Source organism: Folsomia candida, unplaced genomic scaffold (genome assembly GCF_002217175.1).
Source record: "Folsomia candida strain VU population unplaced genomic scaffold, ASM221717v1 Fcan01_Sc050, whole genome shotgun sequence".
Lineage (NCBI taxonomy): Eukaryota > Metazoa > Arthropoda > Collembola > Entomobryomorpha > Isotomidae > Folsomia > Folsomia candida.
Window position 1 is genome coordinate 590718 of NW_019091242.1, and position 24640 is coordinate 615357.

General features: G+C 39.5%; 3 protein-coding genes across 3 annotated transcripts; all 3 read left to right on the forward strand.

Annotated features, from left to right (window-relative positions):
• The first annotated feature begins 281 nt into the window (after positions 1-281).
• Positions 282-2510, forward strand: LOC118433398. The gene is made up of 3 exons (XM_035845310.1): positions 282-623; positions 1097-1257; positions 1949-2510. Exons 2-3 carry the CDS (start codon positions 1138-1140, stop codon positions 2438-2440), a joined length of 612 nt encoding a protein of 203 aa, XP_035701203.1. The 5' UTR covers positions 282-623; positions 1097-1137; the 3' UTR covers positions 2441-2510.
• A 983-nt stretch (positions 2511-3493) lies between these two features.
• LOC118433394 lies at positions 3494-5408 on the forward strand. Its single transcript, XM_035845308.1, has 3 exons — positions 3494-3799; positions 4294-4446; positions 4965-5408. The coding sequence occupies exons 1-3, from the start codon at positions 3677-3679 to the stop codon at positions 5316-5318; spliced, it is 630 nt and encodes a 209-aa protein (XP_035701201.1). The 5' UTR covers positions 3494-3676; the 3' UTR covers positions 5319-5408.
• Positions 5409-23326: 17918 nt separating this feature from the next.
• Positions 23327-24289, forward strand: LOC110862189. The gene has a single exon (XM_022111369.1). The coding sequence runs from the start codon at positions 23327-23329 to the stop codon at positions 24287-24289; it is 963 nt and encodes a 320-aa protein (XP_021967061.1).
• The last annotated feature ends 351 nt before the right edge of the window (positions 24290-24640 follow it).

A 24640-nucleotide genomic window follows, 5' to 3' on the forward strand; every position in this document is an offset into this window, starting at 1 on the left:
TTCTTGGGAATTTAATCAGGCAACGCTCACATTGGGAACGCAACACAAAATTGGCAACATTTTTACCCCTCCCCCCCCTTAGGTTTCCCCCCTTTTTAAAACGTGGCGCAAATTGACCCCTATATCCCAACGGCATTCCCATTCCACTCCACTCCGTGTTTTTTGAACGTTCATGAAGGGAATCCTACCGTTTCTACGATACCAAAATTCAAGCAATCATTCTAATAAAAAATACGGTATCAAAAAACTTCCCGTGTCAAAAAATAACTTTCACTCTCCGTAATTTACGGACATTTTTTGTCACACCACGACCACACCCACTTTATATCCACTCATGACTAAATTACGAAAATGACTGACGCCACGAGGAATCCGTGACGCCAAAAAATTGCACTCACCACAAACCCAACTTTCTCTCGGGGGCATTTCCTTCCACACATTTTTTTCTCACTAACCAACCAACCACACCCACTTTTTGGACCTAAATTTCCACCCTCAAAATGTACCAACCACCCCCTGGACCTCATCCTTCTCAAGCTTTTCCTCCTGCAACGAAGAATCCCTGCTCGTGCTGTTGTAGCACGTTGACCGAGGGCGTCCGGGGGCTCGCCATTTTCTTGATTGTAAGTCATTTCGCAAAAAAGTTTCAGAAAAATGGGTACATTGCTACACTTCTTGAAATGGAAATCAAACAAACCAGGCAAGAAATACGAGGTGCAAGAAAGTGCGAGAAATGTGCGCAGTTCAGAAGTACCGCCACCGCGACGGGGCGTCGTTTCTTGCGCCTTGCATGTCTTCCAGGTCAAACTATTTACCTGCAAGAAACCGCTTTTCCACCGTTATTTCCAAAAAGATGGTTACTTATTTTTCCCCATTGGCAGCCCAAAATTCAGCAAAATCGTATCTTATCCATGTAAACAAGTCCCATCTCCACCCCCATAATCCAAATTAAATATTTAAGCGGGATGGAATTTCTAAGACGTGACCACTTGATTAACATTGCGAGCGGGGTGAAATTCAAATCAAACCCGTCATGCTTAATAATTTCCAAATCAATACCTTTACAGCCTCCCAATGGTCAATTTTTTATTTGCAGGTGATCTCCACCCTTGGAGCTTGGGATCCGTAGTGCAGGCCATGGGGGTTTTCGCCAAGAGGGAGTTGTCCCCCGAAGAACGCGCACCCCACGTGATCATGGGGATAATTTGCATCTTCATGCTTATCACAGCGATCATCCTTCTCACCGGAGTGAACAATGTGAGTGTTTCAAAATTATTTTTTTTAAATAGAGTATCGCTCCCTCTCCCCGCAAAAAAAAGTTGTCGGGTTGCAAATAGACAAATTTTTTTCCCCATTCTTTGTCCAGTCCACGATACTATTTTCTATCAGTGGCCGCGGAAGCTGTGGGGACATTAACATTGTGGGATAGGGGTTTATGTATTTAAGATGGACAGATAACGCGGACATCGAACATCCGTGGGGACATTGTCCCTCTGTTCCGCGGCCACTTGTCCTTCTGACATTTTTATCATTACGAGGCATGTACATACAGTGGCCGCGGAAGCCGTGGGGACATCTGGGGGGATGTCAAAATTGTAGGATAGGGGAGGAAGGGGTTTATGTATATAAGATGATGCGGACGTCGAAAACCCGTGGGGATTTTGTCCCTCTGTCCCCACGCACCCTTCCGCGGCCACTGTTTTCCATACAAGAACCAGACACCGTGAATGACCACACTCAAAATTTGTGCAAAATTGTGCAAAATTTGTCCAATTTTGTAGAAAATTTGTCCAACATTCCTTTTTTTTACCCAACCTTGAGTAAATTTTACTCATTTTTATTTAGAGTACACTAAAAATAATCGAATATTCTAAATTCTAGCGAAGCAAAAAACTAAAAAATTTTGAAAGTTAAATTTTTGAACAGATATATGTCTTGTAAATTGTAGCGAAGCATCGCCGCCTGCCGCACGTGGTTCATTGCCACCTTAATCTACGACATTTTACACTTTGGCTCTTCCATTTACGCTGTCGTGAAGACGGACACGTACTACCTGCTGGTCGCCGTTCTGCTCGGAATCATCCTTTCCTGGTACCTGCTCTACGTCGTGAACTGCTTCATCGACGAAATTCGTCTCTACCCGCTCGGAATTCCGGCGGGGATGGCGGGCGGCGGCGGGGGAGGAATGATGATATCGCCACAACCCTCCTACTATCAACCCGCTTATCCAACCGTTAACTACTCCCAGGCCAATGTTAACTATCCACAGTATCAACAATCAGCATTTGCACAGCCGCAATATCCGCCGCAATTTGGACAAAATTTGCAATATCCGGCGCAATCTGGGCAAAATTTGCAATATCCGCAACAACCCGAAGTCAACACGGGGACAACGCCGGTACCATCGGGAACAGCAATGCAAGGGCAAAATTCGCAGTAAATTAAGGGTTCAAAATTTCATTTTTGTCGGGAAACGATGTAAATTAATAAATAAATAAGTATCGGACGTATGTAAATTTCTAATAATTAACCAATTGTAATGGGCGCCTTAATTGTTGTCACATTTAAAGTTAGTTTATTTGCATATTTACATAATCAACCCGCTTTTCCGAACGTTAACTACTTCCAGGCAAATGTTAACTGTCCACAGTATCAACAATCAGCATTTGGACAACCGCAATATCCGCCACAATTTGGACAAAATTTGCAACAACCGGAAGTCAACACGGGGACAACGCCGGTACCGTCGGGAACAGCGGTACAAGGGCAAAATTCGCAACAATATCAGTAACCGGAAGTCAAAGCCGTCAGAACCTTCATCAACCGCATTTTTATCCGTGGGTTGAACAAAATTACATTTTTGTACTGCGAAGTGCACGAGAAACGATGTCAATTGAGTAATAAACAAATAAGTATCGCACGTAAATATGTAAATGTGTATGCTGCTAACAATTACCTATGTAATTACCCTAATTATTGCCACGTTAATGGGGTTTATTTACACATTTAATTACATATTTATTCATAACCTATCCCAATTATAATTATTCACACGCCAAGGTTAACTACTTTTCCATCGGAAAGATAATATCCGCAACAGTTTCCAGTTCTCCGCAACCGGAAGTCAACTCAAAGCCGTCGAAACAATCGCTGAGACGCCAACTTTACAGGAATTTTTTGTTACCGATGAGGCGATGGGTTAAACAAAATTACGTATTTTGTATAGTGCAATGTACTTACGAAAGAAGATGTCAATTAATTAATTATTAAGTATCGGAGGCACGTGTGCTGCCAATAATTACATAATTAATTACAAGCTCCCTCCGCCACCCAGATAATTTTACTTCGCCAATTACCACCCAAGTATTGCCAGACTAATTAAAATCCTCGAGTTCCTACGATACCAAAAGTCAGACAATTGTTCCAAAAGAAAAACAAGGTACCTAACAACTCATCACTTTCACGAATTTACACCATTTTTTGTCTCAACACGACCACGCCCCCTGTTTATCCACCCCTGGCTAAATTACAAAATTAGTAAAATGTCCTACGCCACGAGGAACTCGTGACCCCGAAAAATTGCACTCGCGACAAACCCAACTTTCTCTCGGGGTCGCTTTTCGAGCCACTAATCAACCACACCCACTTTTTCGGCTAAATTTCTACCCTCATCAAAATGGACCAACCTACTCCATCTCAAGATCGTCCTCCTCCTTCTCCTCCTGAAACGAAGAACCCTTGCGTGTGCTTTGGTACCACGTTGTCCGATGGCGTCCGTGGAACGGCCATTGTCTTGATTGTAAGTCATTTCTCAAGCAGGGGTCCATTTCTTGGTGGTGATTTGCTAAATTTCTTGCATTACAAGACGAGAAATGCAAGACATGCGAGGTGCAAGAAATTGCACAAAATATGCGGCATCTAGCCACGTGTTTCCTGCACCTTGCATTTCTTGCTGGTCAAAATATTTAGCTGCAAGTAACCACTTTCTCCCCGCTATTTCTTGCAAGTTATTGTTTCTACTTTCACCGGAAGCAGCGATCTCAAAATCGATTATAATTGGCCCCAGTGGCGATATAACCAGGGGTACATTTTTGCCCCGAAAATTCAATATTAATACGTCCTCCAACCCCCAAAACTGTCCCCACGTCCTCCCCGCCGCTAATGTTTCTCCACATTGTCATTTAAAGATGGCCTAAAACATAGATTTGTCTGTCTGTCTGTCCGTCCATCTCTCTGACTTTCTCTCAAAACACAGCTTAAATAATGCCATCTCAAAGTTGTTTTTTTTTGCAGGTGACCAATGCCCTCTTAGCTTTGCTATACATATTTCTAGGCTCCCAAATTTTCAAGCCTGTCCTCACACAAGCGATAGCATTCTTGGTCCTCGCGATTATCTGCGTCATCATGCTTATCACGGATATCGTCCTTCTCATCGGAGTCAACAAGGTGAGTGTGTTTCCAAATATTTTCATAGGGTCGTGCCCCCTTGCTGCGAAAAAAGTTGTCCGTCTAGAAATATTTGAGGTATCCGGCTCCAAATGAGATTGAGTGAATTTACAGCGTAGGTCCGATTTCTATCTTTGTCCCGGAAATAGATAAAATGCCGATTTTGGCCAAATTAGTGTCTTAAATCGGTCACAAAATTAATTAGAATGCAATTTGTGAAAGACGCGATCTCCCAATGGGCACGTTTTGGCAGAGATATTTGAATCCCAAGTGGAGAAAACAGTAAATTTGGACAGTGTAAAATTTGTCGATTTTAAAACACATTTTCGCCTCTTGGGACGCAAATATCTCTGCCAAAACGTGCCCATTGGGAGATCGCGTCTTTCACAAATTTCATCCTAATTAAATTTGTCATCGATTGAAACTAATTTCCTCAAAATCGGATCGCATCCGCTGGGAGACCTCCATCATAAGCATAACAAATACGTAATTGTAATTGTAATTATTCTGAATTCTAGCGAAGAATCGGACACTGCAAAACCTGGCTTATTTCCAACATCTTCCTGGACATTTCATACTTTGGCTGCTCTACTTACCAAATCGTGGACAGCGGGAAGTATTACTGGATGATGATTGTCCTCCTCTGGGTCCTCCTGCACGTGACCCTGCTCTACGCCGTGTACTGCTTCATTCAAGAAATCCGCCAGTACCCGCTCGGAATTCCGGCGGAGATTGAGGGCGAAGACGCGGAAGAACCCGCTAATTCGAACGTTAACTCTTCACAAGCACTGTTTGCACAATCTCAAAAAACCGGAAGTCAGAACGGGAACAATGCCAACACCCGCACAAGTGTCGAATTCGGAGTAAATTAAGGATACATTTTTACCCGTGGGTCGGACAAAATTACAGTTTTGTAGTGCACGATGTACGAGAAAGGATGGCAGTTAATTAATAAATAAGTATCGGACGTACATAGATAAATGTGTAGGCTGTTTAAAATTAATTACCCTAATTATTGCCACACTAAATAATAACGAGTTTATTTACACATGTTTATTTATAACCTATCCGAATTATAGTTATTTACAAGCCAAGGTTAACTACTTATCCATCGTTAAGATAACAATATCTGGAAATAAGATAACAATATCGTTAAGATAACAATATCTGGAACAGTTTCCATTTTCCCAAACCGGAAGTCAAAGCCGTCGAAACAACCACTGAGGATGAGACACTAAAGGAAATTTTTACAAATGGGTTGAACAAAATTACGTATTTTTGTATGCAACGTACTTACGAAGAAGATGTCAATTAATTAATTAATTAATTAATATCAGAAGTATGTAAATATTCTGCTAATAATTAAGTAATTAATTGCAATGAAGTATTCCCAAAATAATTACAATCCTAAAGTTCCTACGATACCAAAAGTCAAACAATCGGGCCAAAAAACCCCCAACAAACAACGCAGTCTCTAATTACCCGATTTTTCGTCACATCACTCACGAGCACACCCCCATTTTCTCCAGGTCTGACGAAATTACTAAATTACTAAGCTGCCCAACGCCACTGGGAATCCGTGACCCCGGAAAGTTGCACTCATCACAAACCCAACTTTCCCTTGGGGTCATTTCCTTCCTCACCATTTTTCGTGTCACACACCAACCACACCCACTTTTCGGCCTAAATTTCTACCCTCATCAAAATGGACCAAGCTGATCGTCCTCCTCCTCGTGAAATGAAGAATCCTTGCTCGGCCTTTAGTACCACGTTGTCCCAGGGCGCCCGGATGATGGCCATTCTTTTGATTGTAAGTCATTTCTCAAGCAGTGGTTCGTTTCTCTTGCGTTGTAATAATGCAAGAAATGTGAGGTGAAAGTAAGTGGGAGAAATACGCGCCGTATGAACTGCAGCGGTGGGACGTGGTTTCTTGCAGGTCAAAATCTGTAGCTGTATGAAACCACTTTCTCCCCACTATTTCTTGCAAGTGTCCACCGGAAGCAGTGATCTCAATATTGATTTATTATTCTCCTCGCCATTGCCGGTGGAACCGAGGGGACATTGTCAAAATTCAACCTTAACAAGTCTCACGTTCTCCTCCAAACCCTGACCTTTTTAGGCCGTTTATAGATTTGTCAGGATGTCTGTCTTTCTGTCCGTCCGTCTGTACGATAACTCTTTTAAAACCAAAGCTTGCGACCTGAAATTTTCAAGTTAATGCCATCTTAAAAGAGATGGGCAATCCTAATGGATTACTTAAATCGGATTATATTAATCCGTAATCCTTAAACCAGCAAACTAATATTTTAAAGTAATCTAAAATGTAAATAATTCACTCGGGTTGACCAGACAAAGCAATCCTAATCCCATAATTAGAAGAAAATTTTTATTAAATTAATCTGTAATCCGTAATCTTGGGATTGCCCATCCCTGTTTAAAGTATGAGTAGCTTGAAGTATGTTTTTGATTTGCAGGTGACCAATGCCCACACGATAAGAAATGTAGCTCTGTTAGATAGATAGCTCAACTTGCCTCAACTTGGTGCGGTGCACGGGCCTTTCCACACTTAGCACCAGAGCACGTCCACACAGAAAAGTGTGCATCATATTACAATACAACAAATGATCTGAACGAAAATCATTCATTTTATGGGTTATAATTTAATCAAAATAGCGGAAATAAGTTTTCAATTTTTTCACGGCGGTCTCGAAAAACAAAAACGTTGTCAATTTTTGAAATTTGGTATAGAAATTATGGTAAAATTGCAGTACAGCGGCCTAGCTCGGATTTGACTGAAATTTTTTGTGTGAATACCCTAAAGTCCCATATGCATAAAAATACCTTTTTTCGCGGCGGTTTCAAAAAATAAAATTTCTAAAAATTTTTGAAATTTTGTATAAAAATAATTTTTCTCTTAGATTTTCATAAAAATGGCTTTTGAAAAAGGAGAGCTAGCTAGTAGTGCTACCTAGGAGAGCTATCTGGGAGAGCTAGCTAGTAGTGGTACCTAGGAGAGCTAGCTAGGAGTGCTGGAAACTAGAAATCTCATCTTACCCCGAAAATCTGATTTTACCACAAAATATTCCTATCGTGTGGGAAACTGAGACAAAGTCTTGAAATTCTCTGGAACATCCAAGAAAAATTTGTATACAAAATTTCAATAATTTATAACTTTTTTACTATTGAATGTTTTTCAAAAAATCCTTCATATTCTTGTTGAGCATAGTTTAATTAGTCTATAAAATCATTTTCAGGAAAATCTGAGGCAAAAAATAATTTTTATACAAAATTTCGAAGCTTTCTAGAAATTTTAATTTTCGAGACCGCCGCAAAAAAAAGTATTTTCTTGCTCAGGGGACCATAATAGGTATTTACACAAAAATTATCAGCCAAATCCGAGCTAGTCCACTGAAATAAATCCGAGCTAGGCCGTAATAATGCAATTTTACCAAAAATAATTTACAAAATTCACTCCCCAATCACTACAGAAGAGAATAAGAACCAGTTCAAAATAATAAATTAAAGAAGGAAGGTTGAAGTTTATTAATTATTTGGAACATTTGTTATAATTTATAATTAATTCTCCAGTATAATTATTCGACTTGAGTAAACAAGAGGAGAGAAAAACAGAACGAGAGTGGGCATGGATGAGTGTTCAAAAGTTGTTTTCCCACGTCCAAAAAGCATCCTCGCGAAAGAAACAGTCTATTCCAAGATATATTTTGTCGTATGACCAATGCCATCTTAGCTTTGGTAAACTTGATTCTAGCCTTTTTCAAGCATGACAGATTGACACAACTGAATGCATTCTTGGCCTTGGGGGTTATCTGCGTCGTCATGCTTATCACAGCGGTCGTCCTACTCAACGGAGTGAAAAAGGTGAGTGTGTCTCCAAATATTTTACATAGCGTCGTTCTTCCCTTGCTAAAATTTGTGTCAGTCGATGATAAATTTAATCAGGATGAAATTTGCGAAAGACACGATCTCCTGGCAGAGATATTTGCATCCATACCTGTTCACTTTCATTCATGTGACTGAATATGATAGAGAATGATGGTGAATGTAAATGAATTTCCTATGATTTGAATGAAAATGAGTGAAAGATTCATTTCAGTCATTTCAGATGAATAACTATGAATGAAATGATTTCTCACTCGTTTCATTTTTCACCCTATGCTTAATACATGGGGCGAAATAAGAAATGAAGTCAGATGAAGTGAAATGAAATAAAATGAATTTGAACGAAAATGATATATGAATGTGAATGAAAATCTTCGCTCAAAAATCGGAATGACTGACTTATGGATAAAAACTTACTCTAAGCAACTTTGCGGGGCCTTTTAAGATAGCATTAATACCATTTTGTTAGTTAATGGCAACACATTTGGGTGGAAATGACCCCCACCGGCCAACCACTTGACCGATCATGTCCATCTCCGAACTCATCCTTACTTTTCACCTGAAGATGAAGCATGCAAAATTTCAACTCGATAGCTTTTGTTTAAAGAGAGTTATCCTGCCTACAGACGGACGGACAGCAGAGATCCGTGATTAATGAATTTTTTTGTGGGATTAAGGATTAAGGATTAATGTTATTCCGGGATTAGATTAGTCCAGGATTAATTAAATAATTCAATTTGCTGGGATTAAGGATTAAGGATTAATTCACAATGCTTTTGAATTCGGGATTAAGGATTAAGGATTAATTAATCCTGATTAATTCATGATTAAGGATTAATATAATTTTTATTTTCCTGCACAGAATTATCGACACAGCGATATTAATGTGTCAAATCTCAAATACTTACAAAACGTGCAATATATAGTAATGTTGCGTTAAGTACGTAATAAAAATCAATGTTGGAATAATATCCCCGCCAATTACGGCAAGTTTTGGTGCACAAGCTATGCCCCTGGCCTTTACAGAGCCACAAGACTTGTCAAGTTCTTCGACATCAAAAAATGTGCCGGTCAAAACGAATGGCAAACCTTTCAGTTCAGTTAGATTCCTGTTCGCCATGATTAACGATTGAATCAGTACTTTTATGGAAGCAACAATATAAAGTTAAAAAATATAATGCATGCTAGATAATTTCAGGAGAGGAAAGTAGAAAGAATGGAAAAATATCACATGGTTGAGAATAACTGTTACCTTGCTCATTCGCAGTATTAATCTCTCGTGAGAATTAATCCTAATCACGATTAAGGATTAATAATTTGGGCATGCTTCGTCGGGATTAAGCATTAAGGATTAATGGAGCAAAAATATTTCGTCGGGATTAAGGATTAAGGATTGATTTCACCCATTTTTTTGTTGGGATTAAGCATTAAGGATTATTAATCCTTAATCCCAATCCTTAATCCGTTAATCACGATTAATTAATCACGAATCTCTGACGGACAGACAGACGGACATCTTGACAAATCTATAAGGCCATCTTAAAAGGCCTAAAACTAAATTTTTGAACAGGTAGGTACATTTGATAGCAAATACGTAATTGTAATTCTTATTTGCTTTGAGATATTTGCATCCAAAGAAGAGAAAACCTGCAAAAAAGTCGAAAAATTTCATAGTTTCTAAATTTTACTACGATTTTTCTCCTCTTCGGATGCAAATATCTCTGCCAAACGTGCCCATTGGGAGGTCGTGTCTTTCGTAAATTTCATCCTAATTAAAATTGCGATCGATTGGCACTAATTTGCTAAAAATTCGGATCGCACCCGCTGGGAGACCTCCATCATAAGTATAATAAATACGTAATTGTATTGTAATTATTCTGAATTGTAGCGAAGCATCAAAGCCTGCTGCACCTGGTTTATTTCCAACATCATCCTGGCACCTGTATACTTTGGCTGCTCCGCCTTCCAAATCGTGGACAGCGAAGAGTATTATTACGTAGTCGGTGTCCTGACCGGGATCGTTTTGCACGTGTACCTGTTCTACGTCATGTTCTGCTTCATTCAAGAAATCGGCCAATACCCGCTCGGACTTCCCGCGGGGATTGAGGGCGGAGAAGGACATCCGTACTTTAACTATGCACAGGCCAACGTTAACTACCCACAATATCAACAAGCGCTAATATTTGCACAACCAGGACCGGAAGTAAAATCGGGAACAGAAACCGCACAAGGACCAAATTCACAGTAAATTAGGGATACATTTTTATCCGTGGGTTGAACAAAATTACAGTTTTGTACTGCAAAGTGTACGAGACAGGATGTCAATTAATTAATAAATAAGTATCGGACGTATGCATGCTGCCAATAATTAATTAATTAATCAATTACAATTTTAAGTATTGCGAGACTAATTACAAACCTGGTATGTATTTAAGGTTTTAATAATTAATAATTGATGTCCCGTTACATATTTACATCCTCAACCCGCCTATCTCAACGTTAATGATTAAAAAAACAGGAATATTCGCCACAATTTGCACAAAATTTGCAATATCCCCAACTGCTAAAAATTAATTACCCTAATTATTGCCACACTAATGACTAATAACGAGTTTATTTTATTTCCACATTTACACATTTACACATTTATTCATAACATATCCGAGTTATAATTATTCCCACGCCACGGTTAACTACTTATCCATCAGTTAGATAACAATCTCCGCAACAGTTTCCAGTTTTCCACAACCGGAAGTCAAAGCCGTCGGAACAATCGCTGAGACGTCAAATTTACAGTAAATTTTTACCAATGGGCTGAACAATATTACGTATTTTATATGCAACCTACTACGAAAGAAGATGTCAACTAATTAATAAATAACAAAATTATGTAAATATGCTGTTAATAATTAATTAATTAGCAATTAAGTATTGCCAAAATAATTACAATCCTAGAGTTCCTACGATACCAAAAGTCAGGCAGTCGGGCCCAAAAAAACCACAACAAACAATTCAGTCTCTAATTTACCCGATTTTTCGTCACATCACTCATCTATTCAATTCGTGAGAATGAAGAATGAATGAACATTTTTTTCATCATTCTTTTTTTGCTCAATGCTTAATACATAGGGAAAGTTGAGAAATTCATCTAACACTGTGAATTTTTAACACAATGGATAATGAAGGAATGCTGAATAATGAATAAATGTCGCATAATTAATGAATATTTTTTTATAAATTATGAATGAGTGAATAAGGAATGAATATTTTTTTTCAAGGCTTTGAATGAATGAACTTTAAGTGAATAAATATTTTTTGAACATGTATGATTGTCAGTAAACCGACGAAAATCTTGGGATTGCCCATCCCCGCTTAAAAGGATCCCCGTTTGAAGAATGTTTTTGATTTGCAGGTGAGCAACGCCATCTTATCTTTGATATACCTATTTCTGGCCGGTTTCAAGCCTGTGAGAAGCACAGACTTGATGAAGCAAACAATAACATTCTTGCTCCTGACGGTTATCTGCGTCCTCATGCTTATCACAGCGATCGTCCTTCTCATCGGAGTGAAAAAGGTGAGTGTGTTTCCAACTCTTGTATGTACACACCGTCGCTAAAATTAGTGTCAGTCGGTGACAAATTTAAGTAGGATGAAATTTACGAAGGACACGATCTCCCAATGGGCACGTTTGGCCGAGATATTTGCATCCAAAGAGGAGAAAACGCACAGTAAAGTCGACAAATTTACACTTTCCAAGAATACTGCGCGATTTCTCCTCTTCGGATGCAAGCATCTCTGCCAAACGTGCCCGTTGTGCAAGTTTTATCCTGATTAAACTTTTATGATCGATTCACACTAATTTGGCAGAAAATTTGCATCAGAAGAGGAGAAAACGCACAGTAAAGTTGGAAAGTGTAAGATTTGTCGACTTTACTGCCCGTTTTCTCCTCTTGGGATGCAAATCAGGGTTCGGAAAAACCCAGGGTTTTAATCCAAAATTATAAAACCCATGGGTTTTAATGGGTTTTACCATGTTAATTGGGTTTTATTTGGGTTTTAATGGGTTTTATTGGGTTTTATTGGGTTTTATTAGGTGTCAATTTAAGAGGGTGTCAATTAATAAATAAATAATTAATTAATAATAATAATTTGAATAATTAATTAATAATTAATAATTTGAATAATTAATTAATAATTAATAATCAATAAGTGTAATAATAAAGTCTAAAGCATAAAGTCTAATAATTAACTAATTACAAGCGTGCCTTAATTTCTGTCCCGCTATAATAAATAGAGTTTATTTGCATGTTTACATCCTCAACCCGCCTATCAACAACACCAATGTTCGCCAAAAAAATTTGCAATATCCACTACAATATCAGCAAACCGGAAGTCAAAGCCGTCAGAACAAGGCCTCAGCAGCCGCATTTGTATTTTTACATTTTTATCCGTGGGTTGAGCAAAATTATATTTTTGTACTGCAATTTGTACGAGAGAAGATGTCAATTAATTAATAAGTAGATAAGCACGTATCTAAATATATGTGTATGCTGCTAACAATTAATGACAATTAGGATGCCTTAATTAATTATTGTCCCATTAATATAGTTTATTTACAAGTTTACTTACAACCTGCCTTATCTTAATTATTTTATTTACACGATAAGGTTAAGGTACCACAAGAGGTTGAATATTTCAATTTTTTCTGCAACATGATTTTTTAGAGAAAATGAGTCAAGACATGAAGTACGGCTCCGCATAACAACAAGGGCATTGGGGCATTTTTAAGAGCTCCCCGAGATGGAGGGGATGGACTTTAAGGTCATAATGGTTGTTATTTGGAATCATTATATATTTCTGCAGGGTGTATAATCGGTTTGTGGGCTCATTTGTGTCTGGTAAAGAGATGTGAACCATTTTTGACCTCAGAAACATAAAATAATATGGAGGGGCAAGTATAGAAATGCTATTTCGAAAAGTATGGAAGACAATATGGAAATGAGACCCATTATGCTCCCCAAGTAAAACTATTTCGCACGATGTGGGAGTCGTCCCACGTTTGTGCTCCGTATGGTTTTGACGCTAGGACGTTTTAAAAAAAATTCATCATGGTCGACTATTTTGGATATAAATACGTAAGTATAAGTAACAGCAGAAGGGGACATTTACCAAAATTTAGAGTAGTAATTTTTTTACAAAATTTGTATTTGAACCAAATTTCTACCTACTATAATTTCTGAGAAAATTACAATCAAACTGAGTGGTATAATTCCTTGCCAACTCTCTTGTGGTACCTTAACTTTCGTCAGTAAAATAACAATTTCCGCGTCGCAACCGGAAGTCAAAGCCGTCCGAACAACGGCTGAGTGAGACGCCAAATTTATAGGAAATTTTTACCGATGGGCGACTCGGTTAAACAAAATTACGTTCAACGTTCAAGAATATGTCAATTAATTAACTAATTAATATCAGAAGTATGTATGTACGCTGCAAATAATTAATTAATTAATTAGCAAGCCTGCCTTAATTAAGGATTGTCACATTAATTACTCCTACTTAGAGTTCCTACGATACCAAAAGTGCGGAAATCATGCCAATAGCAAAAGCGGCGCCAAATAACTCGCGATTTTTGCACATTTACACGATTTTTTGTCACACCCCCTTTTTCTCCACCCCCGATCAAATTACCGAATTACTAAGCTCTCCAGGATCCTCTTTGGCCTCCAACCGTGCACAACGTGTCTCTCTCTCGCTCTGCAACTGGATTCTCGCTCTTCCATCTGGGTCGCGGGTGTGCCAGGGCAAGTCAAGTGTGTCCCAGCCTTTTCGCCATGTGAGCCTCGTCCACTCACACCCCCCACCTGCGTGCCTGGTGACACCCCCTGCCACACCCGTCCCAGCAACGACAAGCTGAGCCATCAGGCGAAGATGGATTCGCCGGACCCAGTGCACGGGAGGATCTACGCCATGGAGGACTCCCCCAGGTAGGTCATTGTTTGGTATGTCGGGGTGGTGACCGTGGGGGGTGGTTGGTGGAAGAGTGAGGACGGGGTCGTGCATGGCGGTGGGCAGCGTAGTCGGGCCTACGGGGGTCCCATGACCTGGTTGTGCTGTGAGGGGTGAAGGGGCAAGTGGGTAGTGTCGCTCGGCCCTGGTCACACTGTGTGACCGTGAAGGGGACACGTAGCCCGTGCCCGTGAGGGCGCTAAGGTAGTTCGTGGTCCGTGGACGCCCCGCCCAACAACCTTCACTCATCTTACTTCCGCCGTCACGGCGCCGTCCTCGTTTGGATATCACCACTATCTCATGGGATCTACCTATGATCTCTATCATTCATTGGCATATCTGGTGTCCAGGTAGTCAGAGCCGAATGGACCTCTGGGCCACATTCCCAGAGGTGATGGAGGTTTTCCCAACTCTCCACCATAGTTGGGTTTTTCCTCCATTCCTCTGGCTACCTATTTGGTTATCTATACATTTGCACATATGTACAACTCTGTAACCTTATAATGATGAGGGCCTCGGCCATATCTAATGAGAAATAAATCTTCTATCTATCTATCTATCTACTAAGCTCTCCAACGCCACGAGGAATCCGTGGCACCAAAAAATTGCACTCAGGACAAACCCACTTTCTCTCGGGCTTCGCACATCATTTTTCGTCTCACTCACCAACCACACCCACTTTTTGGACCTAAATTCTCACCTTCAAAATGCCTCAATCTTCTCCATGTCTCAAGATCGTCGTCCTCAAACCAAAAATCCTTGCTCGTTATATTGTACCACATTGTCAGAGGGGGTCCGGTGGATGGCCATTCTTTTGATTGTAAATCATTTCTCAAACAGTGTTTCGTTTCTTGCGGTTAAGAAGTAATGCAAGAAATGCGAGGTGCAAGAAACTGGGAGAAAGTGCAAGAAATATGCGCCATCCAGCCACGCGCCGTGTGAAGTATAGCGGCGGGGCGTACATAGTTTCTTGCGCTGTGCATTTCTTGCAGGTCAAAATAGCTGCAAACAACTACTTTCTTGCAGTTATTTCTTCCACGTGGTTACTTTCACTCAAACCACGTGGTCAAGTAGTCACTACTTTCACCCATGTATTGAGCATAGGGTGAAAAATAAAATGAGTGAAAAATATTTTCATTCACAGTCACTCATCCGAAATGACGGAGTCTTTCAGTCATTTTCATTCAAATCACAGGACATTCATTTTTATTCACCATCATTCAGTATTCAAATCAGTCAAATGAATGACAGTGAACAGGTATAGTTGCAAGTGGTTTCTCGCACCCTAACCAACACTATAAATCCCCCAATCCCCGCCCCATTCCCCGAACTAGACAAATTTCATATTTCACTTTTACTCATACCTGTTCACTTTCATTCATGTGACTGATTATGAATGAAAACTATCACTCCTTTAATTTTTCGCCCAATGCGTAATACATGGGGCGAAGTATGAAATGAAGTGAGATGAAGTGAAATGAAATGACTTGAACTTTGAATGAAAAAAGATTTTTTGAACAGGTATGCTTTTACTTGCAGGTGTCTTCTTTCATCGCGGGAATTTTCTACGCTTTGGCCGCCGCAAATCTTTTCCATCCGCCCGGGCCGTGGGACAAGGTGGAACGAGAATCTCTCAAGATATATTGCGCTCTGGAGCTGTGTGCTTGCCTCGTCACGATCGCGACCGCCATTCTCCTCCTCGTCGGAGCGAATAAGGTCAGTTTGCAAATATCGATTATTGGAATGGGGTATCAACGGTTTATGATGGATTGCCGTGAAAAAATAGGGAATTTTATGACCGCTTTTGACCGTTTTGGACGATTTTCTGATCGATTTGACGATTTTGTGACCGGTTTTAGATGGATTTAATGACCGTATTTTATCCGATTTTATAACCGGTTTGGACGATTTTGTGACCGATTGGGGCGATTTTGTGACCGGATTTAGGTGGATTTTATGACTGATTTGGCCCATTTTATGATCGATTTTAATCGATTTTGTCACCGTTTTGATCAATTTTACGACCTTTTTATTTGTTTTTTTTCTATTTCCTCAATATTTTTGCTCGATTTTTAGAAAAATTCATTGATGTTTGATAGGAATGAAAAATCGACCATTATTAATCAATTTTATTACTGCTTTTTGTCCATTGTCGACTTATTTGGTCGAATTTTTGCCCAATTTGACTCTAATTTTGGTGGTTGCTTTAAAATCTTAATGACCATTTATTATTTTAAATTCTAGCGAGTCATTGGACCCTGCCAGGCGTGGATGGTTGTCCACGTGCTCATAAGCGCGGCCCATTACGGCTTCCTCATCCAACAAATTCTGGAATTTGGCAAGTATTTCGCGATAACTTTGGTCCTCAGCGGGGTCCTCTGGGCGTGCTACACGTTCTACGTCGTGCACTGCTTCGCACTGGAAATTTGGGTGTATGAAAACGCACATGGGGGCGAAAATGTGGGGGGGATGATGCCCCCTGCGCCCCCGCAACAATCCGCCTACTATCAACCCGCCCAACCCAACGTGAATTACTCAAACGTCAAGGTGGTCACCCATCCACGACAATCGGCACAACAACAACATTCGCAACAGTTTAAGAAACCGGAAGTCAAAACGGGAACGACGCCTTCAAAAACGGGATGGAAAAAGATTCAATCTAAATCGCAAATTTAATAAATGTAAATAGGACTCGTCACCAAAATCGGAAAAATTAGCACATTTTTAACAATTTCTCCCCTCTGGGAACTTATTTCAAAATTCTGTACGACAAATTTGCCGTCAGTGAGTTGATTGATGGAATGCCGAAGAGTTTTTTGAACCAGTTTCGACGAGTTCCAATTTTTCTGAAGGCTTCTTAAACTTGAGATCTCCTCCGTTAAAAAGTGTCAAAATTTGGCGTGTATATTTTCAAAAGCTTGAGAACTCCCTGCTCTACAAATTTGTGGTTCAGAATTTTAAAATAAATTCCCATAGCGGAGAAATGATTAAAAATGTGCTGATTTTTACGATGAGTCATCCACTTCTACCTTAACAATTCCCAGTCCAAAAGACGCATGCCGCCAAGATGTCAAATTTCTAATAATTTTATTTATTTATCAATTGCATGAAATGTACGAAAGATGATGTCAATTAATTAATAAAGAAGTATCGGACGTATGTACAAATGTTGCTAATAATTATGTAATTGCAAATTTAAATCGGTCTAAAAAAGGAATTTTTATTCCTTTTAATATACCCCCTCCCCCCCAGGGCATTTAGTGCCCTCATCAAGGGCTCTATTCCAATCATAGCGTACCGTTCCTATGATACTAAAAGCCATGCAATTGTATTTATCCCCAAGAAAAAAAAATGCGGCACGGAAGAAATTCCAGCGCCTTAAAAAACAAGCTCACTTCCACTAATTTACACGATTTTTTGTCACACCCCTTGTTTCTCCACTTCCGGTTATGTAAATTACTAAAATCTCTGACGTCGCGCCACGAGGAATCCGTGACACCGAAAAATAGGACTCGCTACAAACCCACCTTTCCAGTTTCCGTACCATTTTTCGCCTCACCCACACCCACTTTTTGGCCAAAATTCCCACCCTTGAAAAATGTACCAACCTTTATCTCCATCTCCCCCGGAAACGAGGAATCCTTGTTTGTGCTGCTGTCGCAAGTTATCCCACGCTGTCAAATGTATCGCCATTCTGGACATGGTAAGCTACACATCATATGTACCTGTTCAAAAAAACTTTTTTCATTCAAAGTTCGGCCATCGCGATTTCTGAGTGAAGATTTTCATTCACATTCATGTGTCATTTACTTTCAAACTCATGTCATTTCACTTCATCTGACTTCATTTCTTCCTTCGCCCCATGTATTAAGGATAGGGTGAAAAATGAAATGAGTGAAAAATCCTTCATTCACAGTCATTCATCTGAAATGATGGAATCTTTCAATCATTTTCACTCAAATCGCAAGAAATTCATTTTAATTGTCTATCAGTCACCATCAAAATCACTTAAATGAATGAAGGTGAACAGGTAGCTTGAAAAAGGTTCCATTTTACTTTTATTTGCAGATATCCTCTTTTATCGCTGGCCTTATATACGCTTTGACAGCCGCAGATCTTCTCTCTCCGCTCCCATCGTGGCGAGAAGGTGTGGATTCCGGTGATCTGAGGTTATATTGTGGGCTGGAGGCGTTTGCTTGCTTCGTCACGCTGATGGTCGCAATCGTCCTCCTCTCCGGAGCGAATAAGGTCAGCTTGAAAATATTATTGGAATGATGTATCTTTAGTTGGTGGTCGATTATCGTGAAAAAATAGTCGATTTTCAATCAATTTGGTCGATCGTATGACCGTTTTTGGTCGATTTTCATCTAATTTAGTCTATATTACGACCGTTTTTGGTCGATTTTCATCGAATTTAGTCGATATTATGACCGTTTTCGAACGATTTTTGGACAAATTGATGGATGGTCGACTGACGTGAAAAAAATCGATTTTCAACCGATTTGGTAGATTTTTTTACAGTTTTTGAGCAATTTTTGAAAAAAATGGTCGACTTCTGGGAAAGGATACTCGATTTTATGACCTTTTTGGTCCACTATCGACCAATTTGCTCGATTTTGTGACCGTTTTCGAGCAATTTTTGGATGAATTAATAGATGATCAATTGCTATGAAAAAAATCGATTTCCAACCGATTTGGTCGATTTTATGACCCTTTTACCTCCATTGTTGACCTATTTGGTCAATTTTTTTATCAATCCGTCTCTTCTTTTAGCAAAAAATGCTTGCAAAAAAACATGTACATATTCAATTCGTTAATTGCAACAAATTATAATTATAAATTCGAAATTCTAGCGAATCCTTGGAGCCTGCCAGCTATGGATGATTGTTCACGTGATCATAAACGCGGTAAATTTTGCTTTCTCCATGCAACAAATGTTGAGCCACGACAACTTTGGTCCGGCAACCTTGGTTCTCAGCGGGGTCCTTTGGGCGTGCTACACGTTCTACGTCGTGCACTGCTTCGCCCTAGAAATTTGGCTGTATGAAAACGCACATGGGGGTGAAAATTTGGGGGGGATGATGCCCCCGCCCCCACAACAATCGGCCTACTATCAACCCGCCCAACCCAACGTGAACTACTCGCAAGCCAATGTGGTCAGCCATGCACAACAATCGGCACAAAAACAATATTCGCAACATTATCAGAAACCGGAAGTCGGAACGGGAACGACACCTTCAAAAACGAAAGGGATTCAATCAAAATCTCGAATTTATTAAGCGTTTTATGCACGTAAAGAAGACTCAAGATCGTCAAAATTGAATAGCACCTTTTTTAATTATTTCTCGTTTCTGGGATCTTATTTTAAAATTCTGGACGACCAATTTGTAGTCGGTGAGTTGATTGATGGAACAGCGTTGAGTTTTTGAGGCCAGTTTCGACGAGTTCCAATTTTTCTGAAGGTTTCTTAAACTTGAGATCTCCTCCGCCAAAAAGGGTCAAAATTTGGGGTGTATATTTTTAAAAAGTTGGGAACGACTTGCCCTACAAATTTGCTCGTGCAGAATTTTAAAATAAATTCCCAGAGCGGAGAAGTGATTTAAAAGTGCTGAGTTTGATCAGTCTTACGCTAACTATTAACAATTTCCGGAACATTTCCAGAATAGACCAAAGAAACTCCAAAACACCTGCAACCGCTTAGATGCCAAATTGACAATATTATTTTCATAAAATTACATTTTTGTATGTATTGTATGAAATATCATGTCAAATAACAAATAAATGAGTATCAGACGTATGTATATGTATGTATATGTTGCTACTAATAAAGGAATTGCAAAGTCCCATCGATTTTAAAAAGCGGAACGAGTGCAAAATTGGCACGGCAAATTTTTTGCTCGGATCATCCACTCCCACATGACTCTCACGCCGAAATGTCTGTACATTTTAAATTTGGTGCTGTTTGATCACATCCTGAACGCCTCACCTAAACAAAATATGGGCAAGTACGAATCCCTGAAATAATTAGCACCCTTAAGGGTCCCATTAAAATCCAAGCGTTCCTACGATACCAAAAGTTAAGCAATCGAACGTCCAGAAAAAATACGGGGTCAAAAACAACTCTCTTAAATTTACACCATTTTTGCCACATCACGACCACACCCGCTTTTTTATCCACACCTGGCTGGCTAAATTACGAAACTAGTAAAAGGTCCGACGCCACCGTGAATCCGTGACACCGAAAAATTGTACTTTAAATTGTACTAGAGTGAATTATAAAGAAAAGAAAGTACTACACAGTTTGGGTAAGATAATTGTACTTAAAACCCACTTTTCTCTCGGGGGCATTTCCAGTTTCCGCACCATTTTTCGTCCAACCACACCCACTTTTTCGCCTAAATTCCCACCTTCAAAATGTACCTAACCAACAAACATAAAGCAAGGTAAAGATCATTCATCATAACAAGGATTAAAATCTCGAGCATCTTTTCTTTTTAATTTCAGAGGGTGACCAATCGCAGTGCAGAAATATTTACTTAATTTTAATTAATTAATTATTATTTAATTTTTTATAATTTAACTGTGACTAAGTAACATTTACTGACAATTAATTCCCATTTTTCACTTGTCAAAGGAATGTATGGTTTAGATTTGTATCCGATATCTTTGTATTCTTGCCTGATGAAAATGACAGTAGTTCATTGAAAGCTAGCAATTTTCAACAATAAAATCAAGAAATAATCCCCGAAAACCGCAGAAATGAGTGATCAGAAATATTTAGCTGAACAAAATTTGGAAACATTAAGTGAGCCGGATTCCTACCCCGTTTTTTGTCTGGGAGCGACCACGCCCCCTTTTTATCCACTTCTGGCTGGTTAAATTACGAGACTACTAAAACATCCGACGCCACTGGGAATCCGGGACACCAAAAAAATTACAAACCCAACTTTTTCTCGGGGGCATTTCCGGTTTTTCGTGTCACCCACCCACTTTTTGTGCTAAATTCCCACCTTTAAAATGTCTTAATCTACCGCACCTCAAGCTTCTCCCTCTCAGGCTCGTCCCCCTGTAGCTCCTCCCCCTCCTGAAACCACGAATCCCTGCTTGTGCTGTTATAACCATTTACAATGTGCGGTCAGATGTATCGCCCTTTCCGAAATTGTGAGTCATTTACTTCCCAATTTTCATTGTTTTATTCAGGTGCAAGAAATAACGGGAAATAAAGAGAAAGCAGTTTTTTAGCTATTTTTTTTAACCTGCAAAAAATCCAAGGCGCAAGAAACTACGCCCCGCCGCTATAATTACTTCATACCGCGCGTGCGCGCGCCCGCGCGCGTGGCTAGATGGCGCATATTTCTTGCACTTCGCATTTCTGGCGTTGCTTCCTTTGCACTGCAAGACCTCGTTTTTTCCCTGAATTTTCACTGTTTTTACCCGGGTTTCGGGTGCAAATGACCATATCCAAGATAAAACGGGAAGAGACCGGTTTCTTTCAGGTATTTTGACCTGCATGAAATGCACGGCACGAGATACTCCTTCCCGCCACGATAGTTCCTACGGCGCGGCGCATATTTCTCGCAATTTTTTGCATTTTGCCGTGCAAAAATTCTAACTGGATCTGGATGAAACGAAACATTGCCAATTTTGCCACGCCCGAATTATTTTCGTTTCTTAATTTCTTGCAGCTGCTCTGTCTCATTACGTGTCTCGTATTAATTTTGGACGCCACACGACCCAATACGCCACCCTTTCTGCGAACGGCGGAGAAAAAGGATATTTATGCGTATCGTGCGGGCATGGGGGCCGCTTCCGCCGTCGTGCTCGTCTTCTCCGTCCTCCTCTTCGTCGGGGCGCATGAGGTGAGTTGACACATATGTTTGGAATGGGACACAAATTATTTAGTGGATGGGAGATTAGGGTAACAAAAATAGTCGAATTTTAGATCAATTTGGGGGGATTTTGTGACCAATTTGGTCAATATTATGACCGTTTTTGGCCGATTTTGTGACTTTATTTGGTCGATTTTATGATCGTTTTGGGGAGAGTTTGTGACCTGGTTTGGTCGATTTTGTGACCGTTTTATAGTCGATTTTATTACCGTGTCGGAGGGATTTTGTGATCCCTTTGATCCATTTTGTGACCGTTTTATGGTCGATTTTATGACGGCTTTGGTCAATTTTGTGACGGCTTTTTGACCGATTTTATGACCGTTTTTGGTCAAGAAATAATCCCCGAAAACCGCAGAAATGAGTGATCATAATATTCTCGGAGGATAGAAAAAGTTCTACGAAATCCTTAGAAAGCTTCGCGGTGAAGCAAGTGAAGAAGTTATCCGCAATATAAAGAAATTGGAGTCATCATATAAACAAGATATTCATTTGACTAATCACATCATATTCCTGAGACGCTGTAAGAAACACGATGTAATGCCAAGAGGACTACAACTCAAGGAATTTCCCAGAAGATTTGGATCGCATGACAAAATGAATAAGATGCAACAACACACTGAATCAAGATTACTAAATTGCATGATAAATATCAACTATACGAAATCAAATCATGTTCAAACTGATATTGCAAAACTAAGATCAACTATTCGTTCATCAATCCCGTCTCTGTGGAATTGGCTCTGTAATTTAATGAACACAATGAGGAATATCGTCCACTTAAAAATAAGCCAAACTCAGAAGGAGAAATTCAAGAACTTAATGGAGAAAAATGTGGATCAATATTTGAACAAAGTTTATCAGACCAATAAAGACTTACTATGCAAACCTACCATCAACAACATGTCATCTCGTCCTCTCACAAAATTTGAAGAACAACTGCTCAACTTGGGACTAAACTTTTCACTGCCAGTAAAAAATGTTGGTTACACAATGTGCGACACTGCTGCCACGATAGAACTTCGCATGATGGATATAGAACTGACAGATCATCAGAAAATAAAATCAGGACTGGGGTAGCAAAAATAATGTCTCAAAACATTCAAAAAGAAAAAACAAAACAACGCTGGGAAGCCTGGATAAGAAATTCAATCAAATCACTATTAGAGGATGATACAATTTGCATTACAAAAGCTGACAAAGGAAATTCTGTTGTCATAATGGACAGAAACAAATACATGGAAAAAATGTCATCCATGATTGTAACAGGTCCATATACAATTTTAAATCATGATCCAACTCCACTATATGCCAAATTAGTAGCTGAAAAGTGCCACAAACTGACGGAACTCAAACTTCTCCCAGAACATCTATTGGAAAAAACCCCAAGGTCACCAATCATCTATGGAGCCCCAAAGGTTCACAAGAAAGACATCCCTTTACGTCCAGTTGTTGATTACCGAAACTCTCCAACCTACAAATTGTCTAAATACCTAGCAAACATTCTAACAAAAGTCGCTTCCAAACATGAGTTCTCCATAAAAAACTCGACAGAATTTGTTGAAGAACTAAAGAAAACGAGATCTCGACCTGGAGATAAGAAAGTATCTTTCGATGTCACTTCACTGTTTACAATGGTTCCAATTCCAGAGACTCTTGAATACATCAAACAGAGATTAGAAGAATATCCAGATCTAAAAAAATTGACCTCATTACCCATCAATGATATCATGTCTCTCCTAGAATTATGCACAACCTCTTCATATTTCCAGTTCCAAAACCAATACTACAAGCAGAACTATGGTACTGCGATGGGATCACCACTATCTCCAATAATAGCAGAATTTTTTCTACAAAAACTGGAGTTAACCAAAATTAAGAATAACCGGTTTATCTACTTTTGGAGACGCTACGTGGATGACGTACTGTGCATAGCCAGAGGAAGAAATCAAGATAAAATACTAAGAGATATTAATAGTTTTCATCCTTCTATTCAATTCACAGTAGAAGAAGAAATTGACGGAAAAATACCCCAACAACAAAAAAGATGAAGAAATCAAAAAAAGAATTATTCTTCCCTGGGCTGGAGACGTAACATCTAAAATCGCTTCATATTTAGGAAACAAAATGGATGTAGATATTGGCTACTTTCCTGGTCCGAAAATTGGATCAATTGTTTGTAACGCCAAACAGAAATTGCAAAAGCCAAGAGCAGGAGTTTACAGTATACAATGCAATTCGTGTCCTGCTGTTTATATCGGTGAAACAGAACGAGATTTCATGGTCAGAATTGCCGAACATCAGAATGACATCAGAAGAGAAAGTACAACCTCGCCTGTAGCAGCTCATATGATAGAAAACGACCACCAACTGGACCCAAATTCCTTTAAACTCGTTGTCCC